The 16,626-nt window shown below is 36.4% G+C and overlaps 2 protein-coding genes across 3 annotated transcripts; both read left to right on the plus strand.

Annotated features, from left to right (window-relative positions):
- Window positions 1-6,979: 6,979 nt before the first annotated feature.
- LOC122047046 (protein LIGHT-DEPENDENT SHORT HYPOCOTYLS 4-like) lies at window positions 6,980-8,183 on the plus strand. 2 transcript variants are annotated; one of them, XM_042608078.1, is made up of 2 exons: window positions 6,980-7,131; window positions 7,301-8,183. In XM_042608078.1, the coding sequence occupies exon 2, from the start codon at window positions 7,351-7,353 to the stop codon at window positions 8,023-8,025; it is 675 nt and encodes a 224-aa protein (XP_042464012.1). In that variant the 5' UTR covers window positions 6,980-7,131; window positions 7,301-7,350; the 3' UTR covers window positions 8,026-8,183. The 2 variants fall into 2 exon arrangements, with proteins under 2 accessions (XP_042464012.1, XP_042464011.1); XM_042608077.1 differs by having other exon boundaries at window positions 6,985-7,136.
- Window positions 8,184-13,798: 5,615 nt separating this feature from the next.
- On the plus strand, window positions 13,799-14,647 carry LOC122048665. Its single transcript, XM_042610203.1, has 2 exons — window positions 13,799-14,138; window positions 14,232-14,647. Exons 1-2 carry the CDS (start codon window positions 13,799-13,801, stop codon window positions 14,645-14,647), a joined length of 756 nt encoding a protein of 251 aa, XP_042466137.1.
- Window positions 14,648-16,626: the final 1,979 nt, after the last annotated feature.

The following is a 16,626-nucleotide window of genomic DNA, read 5'->3' on the forward strand; positions in this document are numbered from 1 at the left end:
AGTTCTTTGGAGTTCTTGAAAGGTTCGACCTAGTTGAGTTCTCCCTTCATAAGCATATATTGAAGTGTGTTCATTGCTTTGTAGTTGACTTGGGCCTTTTTATTCATTTTTGAATTCCATTTATTTAGATCTAGTGGTTCTCTCCAAGTTCACTTGGTTTTGTGTACTCTTTCTTGATACTAAACCACATGTCAATATTGGATTTCAGAAAGCACTTCATCTTCCGATTCCAATAGCTAAAATCTTCTCCATTGAAGAGCAATGGGCGGACATTGTCATATCCTTCTGATGTGACATCGACATACTTGCAAAAATTATAGACTAGAAATATTCCAAGACTTGGTCTTGCGGTAAGTAGAGCAATGGAAAGAAAAAAATGATGGGATAAAAAAGAGTGCTATAGGGAGAAAGAATGAAAATAACCTTTTTAAATAAAAGAAAAAAAGATTTTTAAAAAGCTTGAAAACCCGTTAAGACTTTTCAAAGCAACCTTATTTTGATAGCAATTGTTGGATCAAAAGAGACAAGAGAATGGGAGGGGGTGGAGTGAATCTGGTGCATTTAGAACCTTCTTTTCTTTTTGTTTCATAACTCAAAGTAGCAGGTGAATAAGTAAATACAAACATACAAAAACACAAATTTTTTTTCATTTGATTCATAGTCTAGCAACTACTACTTTAAGGTCCGCGATGTTAGAGTTAAGAAGATGAAAGGGCATCCATTCCCCTTCATCTTCTAACCCATTCAATTCCTCCATTAATAGAGGGAGAGGAAGAGTCTTCTTCCTCTTATATATACGTCTAAGCCAAAGAAGAAAAGGGGGGCTTGCTGGAGCTTGCTATGTGCGAGGTTTGTGCAAAGTCGGGTTCGCCCAATATGTGAAAGGTCTCTGTGCAAGGTCCGTCCATATGCACAAGATTGTAAGAGGGGTAAAGAACATTCAAGCTTGGTGTGTCCATTCACAGAAGAGGGATTTGGTTTGTGAACCATGAAGAGCTTTCTGATTCATTCGTGATTGTTCTTTAGACGATAAGTGAATATTGAGATCTACTATGGAAGCTCACTGTGAGTTTTACAGATTTCTTATTTCTGTATTTTTCATGCTGTAGAACTATCAACAATGGTATTAGAGCGATGCCTAAGCATGAAACATGTCTCTTCATCGAAAAGAAATGTCTCTTCCACCTTTGCCAAGCGAGATTGGTCGTGATCTACTGTAGTTGTTGAGCCCTGAGAGATTGTTGGCTATTAGCTTACGAGGCCGGAGAGTGTCGACAACCACGTCAAGAGGCCAATGATCGGTAGAATAAATGAGCGTCACGGTAGCGGCAGAGAAGAGAAGAAGAAGTTTAATCAATTAAACTAATCGATTAAAATAGTTTTTGATCGATTCAAAAATCTATGTAATTGATTAAACTGACAAAGTACAGTAAATCTGTGTAATCGATTCTAGTAATTGATTCAAGTCAATTTTTTTTTTAGAAGAAAAAGCTAGTGCGTCATTTTCTCCTCATCACCGAAACTGACGCAAGCGTCGGCGAGGAGCTGGTGACCGGTGTCCATGGCCGGTGAGGGCTTGCTACTAAGTTAAAAGATTGGTGACTGATGACTAGCATGTTCGTCGCGCGGAGAAGAAAATACTATAGTATTTTTGTCGGTGTCATGTTTTTAATTGATTAAACAATCGATTGAAGAAATTGAAATTTTAATTGATTCAAAGATCAGGGAATCAATTAAACTAACAAAGATGAACAATATTGATTATTGTTCATCCGTCAAAAATAGTGTTTGAAAATTAAAAAAAAAACATGAACAATAGATTATGCATGAATAGTTCAAAACAATTGCCCAACTTGATTCAAATCTGTTCATTTTTTTAATCAATTGAGGTTAATTAGATTTTGATTCGATTAATTGAAAATTGAACTAGACCAACTTAGTCCAATTAATCCAAGGTCTGATTCAAATTATTAGTTGGTTTAATCAAACCAGTTTGATTTAATAATATCAAGGTCTAGTTTAGACCATTGGTTGATTTAACTAGATCAGTTTATTATTGAATTAATTAGGGTGGTTTAATTACATGAGTTGGACTATCCAAATCAGACTGTCAAATCAGGTTTTTAACTCAAGTATGGTTTAAACCATTAGTTGTTTAACTAGACCAGTTTTGGTTCAATAAGACCTATTTCTGGTTTAAATCATTGGTTGATTTGATCATGTCATTTTGATTCAATTAGACCTCGATCTGGAACAAAACATTAGTTGGTTTAACCAAACTAGTTTGATCCCAACTAGAATAAATTGGGCTTGAGCCAAATATGATCAAATGACCAGATTTATTCTATTGGGTCAGATTTGATCAAATAGATTAGATTTGTTCTAATGAGTTAGACTTAAATCAATGGGCATTAGTTTGATTAAATGGACCAGAGTTTGATCAATAAGTCTGAAATTGGCTAAAATAGATTTAGATTAAACAATAATATAACATAAGTACAGAAAATCTCTGCCCAATTAGATTAGTTCTAATGATGACATTGGATAGAGCTCATGATCTAGATTCCTAATCGACTAATCAAATGGGTCAATCAATTTAGACTCCTGAAAATCAAGAAGATTTATTTTTCTTGATTAATAATATTGGTTTTATGCCTGTATAAATTGAATTAAGCCGGTTTTGTACTGGTTAGTTGGTTTTATACTGACTTATTTAATTTCAATTTATAGATGGCACGGATGATTACCAATCCTGAAAACTCAAACAAGAAGAGTTTCTAATCCTGGATAATTACAGGATCTGTGCGTTGATTCGTTCACTGCTGGAGAATCCAAAGGTGGTAGCACACTAGATATGGAGGCTCTCCGAAGGGAGAATCTTATATGCATAGTTGTGTGTGGAACTACTTTACCATGAGTTCCTAGAGGAAGATCCTGAAGAATTTGAGAAGGATCCAGAGGAGGATCTTGAAGAATCTGAGGATGATTCAGAAAAAGTTTCAATGATAGATCAAATTGAAAATTTTATAGTTGGTCTATCTGAGATTGCTTCAAATAAGTCCAAGTTAAAGGGGATTACGTTGGCCACTGCACTAGTCTCTGTCTTAGTGGGAATGGTGTTAGCTTATCTAGTTTGTTAGAGTTATGTTATTATTACTGTCATTATGTATGAACAATATTAGTCCATTTAATTCATGTCAGTTTGTTATATGTTAACAATATACAACATATTTATATGAATGATATGTTCATTCATATGCTGATTACTCTACATGATACATGACAAATGATTAGTTCATTTAATTAAATGAATCATGATAGAATAATGATTAGTTCATTTGTTGGGATGTATATAATAGTATTGATCAATGTTGATTTGATTGGATCATATAAATGATGAGCGAAAATGTAGTTATCACTTGATTTTATAAACCAACTCAAATTAACATTGAGTCAATCATAAATTGCATGCATATGAATTATACTGAATACTAAATAATATGTTTATTTATGTTAGATCATGGCAAATAAGAGCATCATAGCTAAACTTAATAATAGTGAGAAATTATATGAGGATAACTATAAAATCTGGTAGCTCAAGATACAATATGTTCTTGAGAAAAAAGAAGTGTTTGAGGATATAAAAAAATAGGTTATGGAAGAACCTGCAGATAGTTCCACTGCACAGAACATATGAGATCTTGATACCTATAAGGCATAGAAGAAGAAGGACTCCATTACTAAGGGAATATTGATCAGTTCAATGGTGGATGACCTAGTTTTTTTAATATGAGCCGTATCTTATGGTTCATGTAGTCTAGGTAGCCCTTAAGGAGAAATACAGTGGAATAAGTCTGAGCAAGCTTCGATAGCTGATGATTAAGTTTGACAGCTACAAGAAGCGTCTGAATTTTTTAATGGTTCAACATCTCAGGGAGATGTCGAACATGATTCGAGAGCTTAAAATTATTGGTCATGAGTTGACCGATGAATAATAGATTCAAGCAATTATTTATTCCCTTCCTGATTATTCTTGGGAGATCATGAAGTAGACCCTAACTCACAGTGAGAGTATTAAGACTTTCATTGACATCTTATGTCATGTAGATTAAAGGCGGAGAGAGTTGAATCCGTAAGGATTTCTAAACTAGCCTATGTGGCTATTGGTTCTGTTGGATCATCTGGATCCACGAAAAAGAAATTGTTTAAGAAGGGGAAGGGAAAGAAGAAAGAAGTTGCTGCTATGGGACAAGGCCTAATCAAGAAGAAAGGAAAGAAGACCAGATTAAAATAATGCAAGTGTATCTTCTTTTCCTGAGCATTTTGTTTCTAATTTAGTGTTGTTAGCTAATTCTTATCCTTTATGGATTATAGATTTGGGAACAACCAACCATGTATCTCGGGAGTAAGTTACATATGTAGAGTACTGATGAGTACCAGCTGACAACAAATGGATCAATGTAGAAAATAATGCAAGAGTTGAAGTCAAAGGAATCGGTACTTGCAAACTCAACCTCCATGATGATAGTGTTTTATTTCTACATGATGTCTTGTATGCTCATGAAATTCGATGAAAACTTATTTCCATTACAGGTCTTCTTGATTTAGGGTATTGTATTAATTTTTATAGCCGAAGTGCTGAGCTTAAGATTGACTCAGTGTCAATCGGATATGATTTTTTTTATCAAATGATTTTATAGTTCTTGATGTAGAACCAGATGTTAATTGTGTTATTGAGAGTTATTTTTCAAACATTGCTATAACTAGTAATGCAGATATAACTAATGAGGTTTAACATGCTAGATTATGACACATAGGACAAGAACGTATGAATCAGTTGGCTAGAGAGGCCAGGTTTATTGGGCACTCGGGCTAAGATTCACTTGTCTATATATGTGCATTGTCTTACTGGAAAAACAACTAGGAAATCATTTAGTAAGGCTATAAAAGCTGAATCATCAGTGCAATTATTCATTCGGATATTTGTGGTCCAATGAATGTGAAGGCAAGACATGGAGCTTCCTATTTCATTACATTTATTGATGATTTCTCTCGTTTTGGTCATGTCTATTTGATTTCTCATAAATCTGAAGCATTAGATTGCTTCATTCGTTATGTGAATAAAGTTGAGAATCAAATGGAATGTAAAGTTAAGACTTTATGCATTGATCACGGAGGGGAATATTTGTCTAATATGCTCAAGATAATATGTAATGATAGAGGGATTATTAGATAGCTGGTAATCTCTGAAACTCCATAGTAAAATAGGGTTGTTGAAAGAAAAAATGTAACTCTTCTAGATATGATTAGATCTATGATGACGTACCAAATCAAATATCTACTTTTGGGGTTTATGATGACTTAATCTTTCCGGTTATGTATTCAGTAGGGTTATTTTTAATCCCTACTTTTGAGTCCATAAGGACTTAGACCGCATCTAAGTCTCTAAGTCACGTATACTTGCGGTCAGAGTCATGGAGACTTTCTTGGCACGGACCAGGCATGAGGCGCATCAGAATTCATTTGATTGGCTTTGCTTGATTAATTTTAATTTTTAGATTTTCTCTATTTTTGTTGTTGACTCAATCAGCAGGATCCTTGGCTCACATGTTAGGTTAGGCTAGACTGTTCATGCACCAAAGCCAAGTCAAAATCAGATGCGAAGTCATTGACTCACATGTCGGGTTAGGTCATTTCTCGCACAAACTTAGGCATCGCCGAATGTGTTAGTTATGTGAGTTCAAACACTAACAACTTAGGATCGCGACCGATCATCGTATAACCCCCAGTATAGAATACTCTTTTTAAAAAATTCTAAAAGAAAAAACATCTTTTCCCCCTTTCTCTATTTCTTTCGTCCAATGATCAGAGGACAGGTAGCCTAACTATCACTGCCCAGAGGCCAGAAGGTTAAAAGATTTACTGTTCCAAGCTCTCAACCAGTAGAGAGGTCCAGTGGTTCTGAGCCTTGCATGAACTTTCGGAGACAGTCCTTTTGGCAATCTTTTGTTCCACCAATTAATGAGAGTCCATAGGAACACTAGATGTGAACAAGGGTTAAATAAATGACTATCTTAAATCTGAAACATTATCTTCTTTTAAATTATTGCCTAGTTTTACACATTTATTTCACTAGTCATTATTGTAGCATGAATTCCTTCCTTATCACATATTATATTTTTGTCTACTAATAATTCTCAATCTAGCGAGTTACGAGTTCCAAGATCTGTCAGCCATTTTGTGAAAGAGTGAGGAAGATCCTCCTTAGCCATGAGCTAGCCTTTTACTCACAGGCATTCATTCGTTAAAATTTGACTGAGTTCTCAATATATATATATATATATATATATATAACCAAATACCTGCAACTCGCATTATCATAATTAAGTAATCTTCAATCTCCTGTTGGCATAAATGGCTACAAATAGGGAATCGAGTCTTTCGGACTCGTAGCAGCAGAGTGTTTATGTATAAACTAATCAGTCCAGCAGAGCCACAACAGTATAAACGTCAAACTCCGATCCTCTTTTTCTCTTTGCGGTTATTTTGACGGAAATCTATCCATGGATTCTGAGGCCTTGCGCGTCGGCCAGTCGGCTGGGGCACAGGCTGCCGGGCCGGCGCCTGCTCGAGCTTCACGTGCAGCGAGCTCCCTCCTGCTGGCTAGCTGCTGCGGTAGCTCTCGAATGTCGATCGCTGATTAGTCGTAAATGGCCAGTGCACATTCGCACCCGGAATTGATTTTTCACTGCTCCCACCACCACCACTTTTTACCCCGTCACATCACCTTTCAGAGCTTTTGTCTCCATTGACACAAAAGCCCTAGCACCTGTGCGGCAGTGCGCAGCAGAGGCCGGCCATATCCCCTCTCTCTCTTCACCATTGGCGAAGGGATGCAAAAGGTCAGGTCAGGTCAGGTCCGGTCCGGTCCCAGGAGGTGAATCATGGATCGCATCCGTTCGTCCAGAGCTTTTGATCACTTCCACTTCGACTTCAAGTAGCCCAACGCCCCAAGCAAAATTTCCACAATCGCCTGAACATGCCTGCCTACAGAAGAACGTACCCTATCGGAATCTTTTTCTCTCACAACCAGACATAGACCACTGGAAGCAACCCAGCTCCCCAGGCCACGTACAGTGAGATAATTAAGTTGATGCCTCGCCAATTCTCTCGTCTTCTCCCCTTTTAGCCACCGCCGGATCGTCCTCGATCCATCGGCATCGGGAAGCACGGGGATTGGCCTTGAGCTTTAGTAAGGTCGAAGGTGGATCTGATTGGTTGATGATCGTTTAATTTGCAGGGTATAATTAGTCTGAGGTTTTGCGATCGAGATCTGGTGCGGTGGCGTTAATGGACTTCCTGCCGAACCCGGAGAGTCCTCGGTCGAACAACAGCGGGGGGAGCAGCCCCAACTGTAGCCCCAAGAACTTGGTGTCGGTGGCGTCGTTGTCGTCGGCGGCGGCCCCAGCGGGGGTTGCTTCTTCTTCTTCGTCGTCGTCGTCTTCTTCTTCCACCTCTTCGGCGGCGGCGGGGGCGGCGGCGCCTTCGCTGAGCCGGTACGAGTCGCAGAAGCGGCGGGACTGGAACACGTTCGGGCAGTACCTGCGGAACCACCGACCGCCGCTGTCGCTGTCGCAGTGCAGCAGCGCGCACGTGCTGGAGTTCCTGCGGTACCTGGACCAGTTCGGGAAGACCAAGATCCACTCGCACGTGTGCCCCTTCTTCGGCCACCCCAACCCGCCGGCGCCCTGCCCCTGCCCGCTCCGCCAGGCCTGGGGCAGCCTCGATGCCCTCATCGGACGCCTCCGCGCCGCCTACGAGGAGAACGGCGGCCGACCGGAGACCAACCCCTTCGGCGCCCGCGCCGTCCGCCTCTTCCTCCGCGAGGTCCGCGACGTCCAGTCCAAGGCCAGAGGGATCAGCTACGAGAAGAAGAAACGCAAGAAGCCGCCGCCGCTTCCTCACCACCACCACCAGCACCAAGATCCTCCCCTTCCTCCACCGCCCGGCGCCGCCACCGCCTGATCCTTCACATATCATTACGTGTTCCCTTCCTCCTCCTCCCCAGATATGCTCTAGATTTCTCGCTTGTGTGTGCCTATTTAATCATCTTTATGCCATCGATTGAACATATTTTTTCTTGAACAACTATTTGCTGCAATATATTTTATTATTATTCATCATCTGATATGCGAATTTAATCTTTCTAGTAACCAAATGCATGTGATCACAGAGAGAAACCCAGACGCCATCAAAGGCTCTCCCCAAGACCTCACTCTGGTCATGCAAAGGACGATGGCCATGGCATGATTGGTACTAATTAAGACCACTGAAAGAGGCCTAGTTCACTATTCTCATTTTGACTACTGTCTGATCTGCTACTGCCTCTTCACTGCATCAGCTTCCTTCAATCACTGAGCAGAGCTACTTTCTTTTCTTCTTAAGGCATCAAAAGCTAAATAGATAGGCGTGTTGATGATGACCTTACAGTAAGTATCATGTCAGCAGGCATGATCGCTCTCCCCTCTCTCTCTTCCATGTTCTATGTATGCCTTTTTTTTGTAACTGGGAGTCAGCGCTGCAAATCCGCAGCCACTTTTTTCAGTTCCTTTGCCACTCTCAATGCCCATTTCCCTCGCCTTGCCATTTCCCTCGGCCTTAGAGGTCTTCCATTTCCGAGGTCCCTTTATGATCTGACATGTGCAATCTTTTTTCTTCAAAACCTTAGTTTTTGCTCTCTTAGGAAACAAAAAAGCCGATGCCAATTATATTCATTAATTGTCATGCTTAATAGTTTGAGAAGAAAGAGTACTTAAATGATCTAATATTTCTGGCTTAATAGTATTTTGTTGTGATTGATTGGCGTGGAGTGAAAATGCTTTAGTTCTCACCGGCGTCATCAGGAGAGTACTAAACCATTTTCAAGACTCCACGGCACTCTGGGAGTAGTGCAATTAATTTGTGTATATATTGCATTGATGGTACTTGTGTACGTCTTAAAACATGAATGTTAGCAGGTCATAATATTAAATTAGTGACTAGGATTGTTCGTTCTCTTTAATTATGCCTAATTATATTAATTGTTTCTGACCATCATGTTTACTAAAACTTCATTCAGTATACAAAAGAGCCTAATTTGTAGTTTATATATGTGCAAAGGGGTTTAAGGACCTCTCTGTCCGTGCATAAAACCTAAAAGTTCTTCAGCATTCTTTAACTGATTTGTAGGTTAATTTGATATCACTTTCCAATTACATTTTCTTGTTCATGTGAAGCTTTAAAAGTATGTTCACTACTCATCACTGTTTATTTAGTTATACAGATGGATAGTTGTCTTGTTATGTCAAGGATTAATGGATGCACTAAACACTTTCAGATTAAAACAGTAAAGAAACTATAAGCTCCGTTAATTAATTTAGTGAAAGCTAACTTATAATTAACTTACTGCTTTCTTAATATTGCAAACATAGATGTAATTAATTAAAGAGTTAACTAGATCTATTAGGCTTGTGATCTAATTGTGATTAATTAGTTTGTCATTAATGTATAATTCTAACCCCAATAGCATGTATTTGATGAAACCTTAATTAGGTTTAGTATATTGTTCTTTTCTAATTTGAAATAGTATGCTTTATTTATGTTTTTCTATCATACTTAATTGAAGATGATTAAAAATATTACTCAAATCAAATTAAAAAAAAATAAACATAATTGTCATTTATGCTTTGTTGCAATTAATTAATCAATTACTTGTGCTTTTAGTACACCACTTCATGGTAAATTAAGGATCTAGTACAAAAGCAATTTAATAAATGGTAATAAACCTGAGGAAATAAAAAAATTATAACGTACGTGGCCTGAAATAACTTTAAAAAAAGTCTTTTTTTTTTGGTCTGTTTAAACCCTAAAGAAAACTTGTCTATAGCACAAATACTCTTTAATTACTTTGGTACTGATCTTATTTAGTTCACTTAAGATTTGTGTTTCAGTAAACTTCAAATATCACTGAAAATGCACTCCTTTTCAGTGAAAACATTTAACTAATATCTGAACTCAATGAAGCTAAAACTGAGTATTAATTACAGCCTGATACATGAGCAGGCTCTTTACATGAACTCAAAATGCTTGGTTAATTTGTCATTGTTGTTGCTCGGTTGATCGATGCTTTGTTTGATGTTTTTGCTGATCAATTGTTAAAAGAAGAAGTTTAATCATTTATAGTAACTAGTGTGATCAGTTGTAGCATGAGATTCAACCTTTACAATAGAGCAGGATAGAATTATATCTTTCTTTTTGATTTTTGTAAGATATAAGAGAGTGAAAGAATTCGATAGTGGTACAGTATAATAAAGTTTGTAAATTACATAAGGTAAAAAATTAAAAGGGTGTTGTTTATTTTTTTTTTTTAGCATCAAAAAGTGAAAATGTTAAAAGTTATCCCTAAAAATACCTTTGTTTTAACATTATAATTTTAGCTTAAATTATTACAATATTTTTAAAACTATTCTTAGTTAAAGTTATTGATAGAACATCAAATAGTAGTTGATATTTTATAATGAAAAAAACAAGATGAGTTTTATATATTTTTTTTCAACATTGGATACTTTTTGATGGTAATGAAAATAAGGAGAGTTTATTTATTTATTTTAAAATATCACTTAAATTTTATAGAAAAATCAAGATGAAAACAGAGTCTAAATGTTTTCTAATTGAATTATGCTATTATATCTCAACCTAAAATTGTTCATGCTTTTGTTCAAGAAATAGGAAGGAATGAAGGTCGTTACAATTAATTAGTTAATTATTGATCCAAACAAAGGCCATAAAGTTGGACATTGAAGGCAATTATTTATCGTGGTATGCTGGTAATATAGCACACATAATTGGCCCACATGTTGCTAACTGAATACTCCTTTGCCATCCACTTATGTTCAATCAATGTCGATGGGTGCATAAATTTTGGTGACCTTCAACTTGTTGCATTATCATCAATTCATTTCCCTATTATCATTTTTTTTTAAAATTAGACATTAACAATATCAGGTGGTATATTTATGATTTATGTGATTTATGGTTTAAGGTATAGTATTTAGATTAAAGGAAATGAAAAAAAAATTACACATGGTGTTCACGGGATCAACATTGCCACTTGGACAACTTCCCTTAGGCGTGCATGAGGGCATGTGTATATATATAGTTTGGGGGGCCTGAGTATTTTGGCTATGAGGCTCATCCATCTTGGTTGTCTAAATTGGACGCCCAAGATAACAATTCACATATAATGAACTGATATCTTAGGTGTTGAATTTGGGCGCCTAGCAACCCTCATAGCTTGGGGGCCTGGACCTGATCCGAACACCCCGAGTGTTTTGACTATGTGGGTTACCTACCCTAGTCGCCCAAATTGGACGCCCAAGGTAACATTTCACACATAATGAATTGATATCCCGGGCTCCCAAGGTGGGCAACTCTCACAGCTCGGGGCGTCCAAACTTAGTCTGGGTACCCAAAGTATTTTGGTTGTAAGGGTGGCCCAAATTGGACGCACAGGGTAACAATTCATTTTTTAAATCCTAAATTCCTTAAATCCTAAATCCTTAATATTATTTCTGAAATTATAAATCTTGAACCATAAAAATATTACGCACCCTAAATACTATATCCTAGACACTAAAACTTAGATCCCAAATCCTAAATCTAAAGCTTAAAAAAAAAAATTACACACCCTAAATACTATATCCCCCGAGCACTTAAAATTTTTTTTTTTTAATTTTTTTAATTTGAACATTATAACTCAACTCTTAAACTCTAAAGTAAAAAATCAAATTGGCTTACTCTCATAGCTAAAAAAAAAAATGTACTTGTACTAAGGTGCCTGGATTAAATTTTTTTTTAGATTTTGAATTTAAAAAAATCAAAATAAAAATAAAAAACAATTAAAAATTTAAAATCAGGAAATGTTAAAAAGAATAATTAAAAAAATGATTAATTAAAAAAAAAGAAAACGGATAATGCTGAGCGACGTGCACAATCGCGCACTATAACGTCGCGTAGCATATCAAAATTATATATATATATATATATATATATTAAACTGATAATAATAGATACTATACTTGATCTTAGTCAAAAGATCAATGTTTCTAATATCGTCAGTTTAAGGTATTTATAGAAACTTCTTTACTCGTAGTGTTACCAATCCTAAAATGTGTATAAAAAAATAATTAAATAAAATTACTAATAAATCTTAAATTTATTTGTAATATAAAAAATATTAATATAATTTAATTTTGGACTCTACTAAAATTAATTATTAAAAGTCATATTAAACAATTAATAGTCCAGATATTAAATAGTAAGATATATATATAAGTAAACTTGTTATTGCAAACTTCACTTCATGTCAGTGTAAATATTGTTAACTAAGAAATTTATGGGCCTCACACATCCTTGAAGCACTCATTATGATATTGATATAGTAGACAAGGACACCCATTCAAACTTGGCGAGAGAATTATCTCCCTCGGCTCGAATTAATATATAGTCGAGAAATTGCCAAACACCAAGAGAGAAGATTGTAGCCAGAAATTAATAAAAATTCATCTACAATAGTAGTTTATAATAATAATAAGTAGTAGTCGTATGATAAACATAAATATCATTGCGAAAGAGTCTTAGCTGTTGATGTGGGTAATAGAAAAGTCCATGTAAGTTTTTTTCTTTTTAAGTTTTCAACGGCTTCCACTGTTGGGGAGGGTTTACCTTTATCAGGGAGGAGGGATCACACCCTTTCCTCATGTCCGCCTCCTCTCCTTGTTTGTGGACGGCCAGGTTTTCTCCACCTCCTCTCTTATGTTGAAATAGTGATATATGACCCCCAAGACGTAGCGTAGACGGTGGACGCATGGTATTTCTGGCGTAATGGTCAGAGATCGATTCTCAGGAACTGATGACCTGGGGTTTACCCCGCCATGCGCCTATGGCCTGTGTACCTGCATGAACCTCCCTCCATATCCGTGGGGCCGACACTAGGGGGGCCGCTAAGGTAGCGGATCTACCTTTTTGAAATAGTAATATATGGCTCCCAGGGCGTAGCGTAGACGATGGGCACATGGTATCTCTGGCGTAATGGTCAGGGGTCGATTCTCAGGAACTGACGACCTGGGGTTTACCCCGTCATGCGCCTATGGCCTGTGTACCTGCATGAACCTCCCTCTATATCCGTGGGGCCGACACTAGGGGGGCCGCTAAGGTAGCAGATCTACCTTTTTTTTGAAATAGTGATATATGTTTAGTTTCATATTGAAAAGAATGAAGATATTTGATAGGCTTATTAAAGGATGTGCATCAAGTATGTTATATTTAATTGGTGACCTTGGTAGCCAAGTGGAGCATATTTATATATATGTCAAAGATGGGCACTTGGACACATATAGAAAATTCAGAATTAATTTAATTTAATTTTGAATTTTTCTTGGTGAATACAGTTAACGTACCCATTCATGAAAAGGTGTTTCCACAACCTTTCCCAAAGGTTGCATTTTTCACTATATATACATCCTTTTAATATCTTCTCGGTAATCACTTTTCATTTTCTAAGCTGTCTTGGGAGAATCTATAGAATTGTTGTCTATAGATTCTACATTGTTTTGAGTATCTTGGAGGGAATTTGTCTCTAAAACCCGACAGCAACATAGTGGGGGCAAAATTTCTTTAAGAAAAGTAATTCACGCTCAAAACAAAGTTCCATCTCGTACTGCTTCTAACATTCTTAAGGAAATTTTGGATCCATTTTACAATGGAAGCCACTGGTTCAAAGTCTATTTTCGATGCATTCAAATTGGACCGGTTCGATGGGATAAACTTCACTCGCTGGAAGGACAAATTGTTCTTCCTCCTCACTGAATTGGGCGTCGCATATCTACTGCTGCATGATCTGCCTCCAATTCCTGCACCAACTGATAAGGATACTGATGAGATCAAAGCAACTCGAAAGAAGCGGGAAGAGGATGAAGTTCGGTGCAGAGGATACATCCTGAATGCCTTAACTGATAGATTATATGATCTCTTCCATTCAATCAAATCTCCACAAGAAATCTGGAATGCCTTAGAGAACAAATATACATCTGAAAAACAAGGTACGGACAGATTTCTAAGTATGAAGTTTTTTTAATTTCGTATGATTGATAATAAGTCTATCATGGATCAAGTCGATGAACTACTTGTCCTAGTTTCTAGACTCAAAGATCTGAAAATAGAAGTGTCTGATCCATTGCAAGTGGTTGTTGTAATTGCAAAATTGCCAACCACTTGGAATGGCTACAGAAAGAAATTGTTACACACTTATGAGGATTTCACCATAGACCAACTCATAAAGCATATTCGAATTGAGGAAGAAACTCAAATTCGTGAAAATAAATTTGCTTATGAGTCTGATTCTAATGTTAATAATATTGAGTCTAAGAAAATAAAATATTCTGGAAAAAAAAGAAAGTTTGCTGAAACTTCGTCTGAAACCTTTGCTAACAAAAAGAAAACCAAGACTTGTTACTTCTGTGGAAAGAAAGGTCACTACAAAAATGAATGCAGGTTTTTCAAGAGACTAATGGTGGAGGGAAATGTTGGACAAAAAACTGAGTGTTTTTGAACGCCCACCAAGTCCTGATATCGTTGCTATGATTGTTGATCTTAAAATCGGCATGATAACTGAATGCAACATGGCAACAAGTGAAAAATCTGCTGATTGGTGGTATGACTCCGGTGCTTCAATTCATGTTTGCAATGAAAGAAATTTATTCAAAACTTATGAACTTGCGGCAAAGGAAGAAAAAGTCTTGATGGGAAATCATGATACGACCATAGTGCTTGGAAAAGGAACCATTGAGATGCAGTTTACTTCTGGAAAGAAGATGATCTTGACGAATGTACTGCACGTTCCTGATGTAAGGAAGAATCTGATTTCTACAAGTTTGTTATGCAAGAGGGGACTGAAGGCTGTTATAGAAGCAGAGAAACTAATAATTTCTAAGAATGGTGTATTTATAGGACAAGGATACTCTTGTGATGGAATGTTTAAATTAAGTAGCAATAAAGATAATAATTCTGCTTATATGATTATGTCTCAATTTAATTTATGGCATGCTCGCTTATCTCATGTTAATTTTAGTTCAATTAAATTTATGTCAAAGCATGGTTTAATTTCATGTCTAAATGAAAAATCTGAACAATGTGAGATTTGCATACAAGCGAAAATGACTAAAAAACTTTTTCCAAAAAATGAAAGGACAACCAAACTGCTTGAACTAATACATTTTGATATATTTGAATTGAATGGTCACTTAACTAGAGGTGGAAAAAGATATTTTATTACTTTTATAGATGATCATTCTAGATTCACGCAAGTTTATTTAATGACAACAAAAGATCAAGCATTTGATATGTTTAAGAACTATAAGGTTTTGGTTGAGAATCAATTAGAAAAGAAAATTAAGATCCTACGAAGTGATCGAGGTGGTGAATATTTTCCAATTGAATTTTTAAATTTTTGTGAAGATAATGGCATAATCCACCAAACTAGTGCACCCTACACCCCACAACAGAATGGTTTGGCTGAAAGGAAAAAATAGAACACTGGTAGATATGATCAATGTTATGCTTATGCATGCTAAACTACCAACAAATCTATGGGGAGAGGCATTACTAACAGCCTGTTATGTACACAATCGAATTTCATCAAAGAAAACTAAAACTTCTCCATATGAAGTATGGAAAGGAAGGAAGCCAAATCTAAGTTATTTGAAAGTGTGGGGGTGTATAGCTTATTACAAAGTTCCTGATCCTAAGAGGACCAAGTTAGGACCTAGAGCTCTTGAGAGTATTTTTGTGGGATATGCTGAAAATTCAAAAGCATACAGGTTGTTGGATGCAGATTCTAATACTATTATAGAATCTATAGATGTTGAATTTTTAGAAACAAGTTTTCTAAAAGATTCAAAAGGTGATCCACAATCAAATAAAGAAATCCCTGAAAATACAACACAAAGCACTATTATGAATTCTGGTTCAACTAAGAAACGAAAACCAGTAGAACCTCCTAATGAACCAAGGAGGAGTCAGAGAGCAAGAAAAGAAAAATATTTTGGTAGTGATTTTATAAATTCACAATCATTAATGTTTTTGGTCGAAGGAAGTAGAGATGAGGTGTTGGGTAAAATTCCTATTATTTTGCATTTAGAAGATGATCCAAAACATATAGTGAAGCAATGACTTCAAGAGATTCCAGTTTCTGGAAGGAAGCACTAAAAGATGAAATGGATTCTCTTCTAGCAAATGGAACATGGGTGTTAGTTGATCCACCTTCTAAATTAAAATCTATTGGTTGTAAATGGGTGTTTAGGAGAAAATACAACACTGATGGTTCTCTACAAACCTTCAAGGCAAGGCTTACAGCCAAAGGCTTTAAGCAAAAGGAAGGTGTTGATTACTTTGACACATATGCTCCTGTAGCAAGAATTACTTCAATAAGAGTTTTGTTTGCTTTAGCATCAATCTACAATTTATATATTCATCAAATGGATGTAAAAATAACATTTTTAAATGGGGAACTTGATGAAGAAATTTACATGG

The sequence above is a fragment of the Zingiber officinale genome, chromosome 2B (genome assembly GCF_018446385.1).
Source record: "Zingiber officinale cultivar Zhangliang chromosome 2B, Zo_v1.1, whole genome shotgun sequence".
In the NCBI taxonomy this organism is placed as follows: Eukaryota; Viridiplantae; Streptophyta; class Magnoliopsida; order Zingiberales; family Zingiberaceae; genus Zingiber; species Zingiber officinale.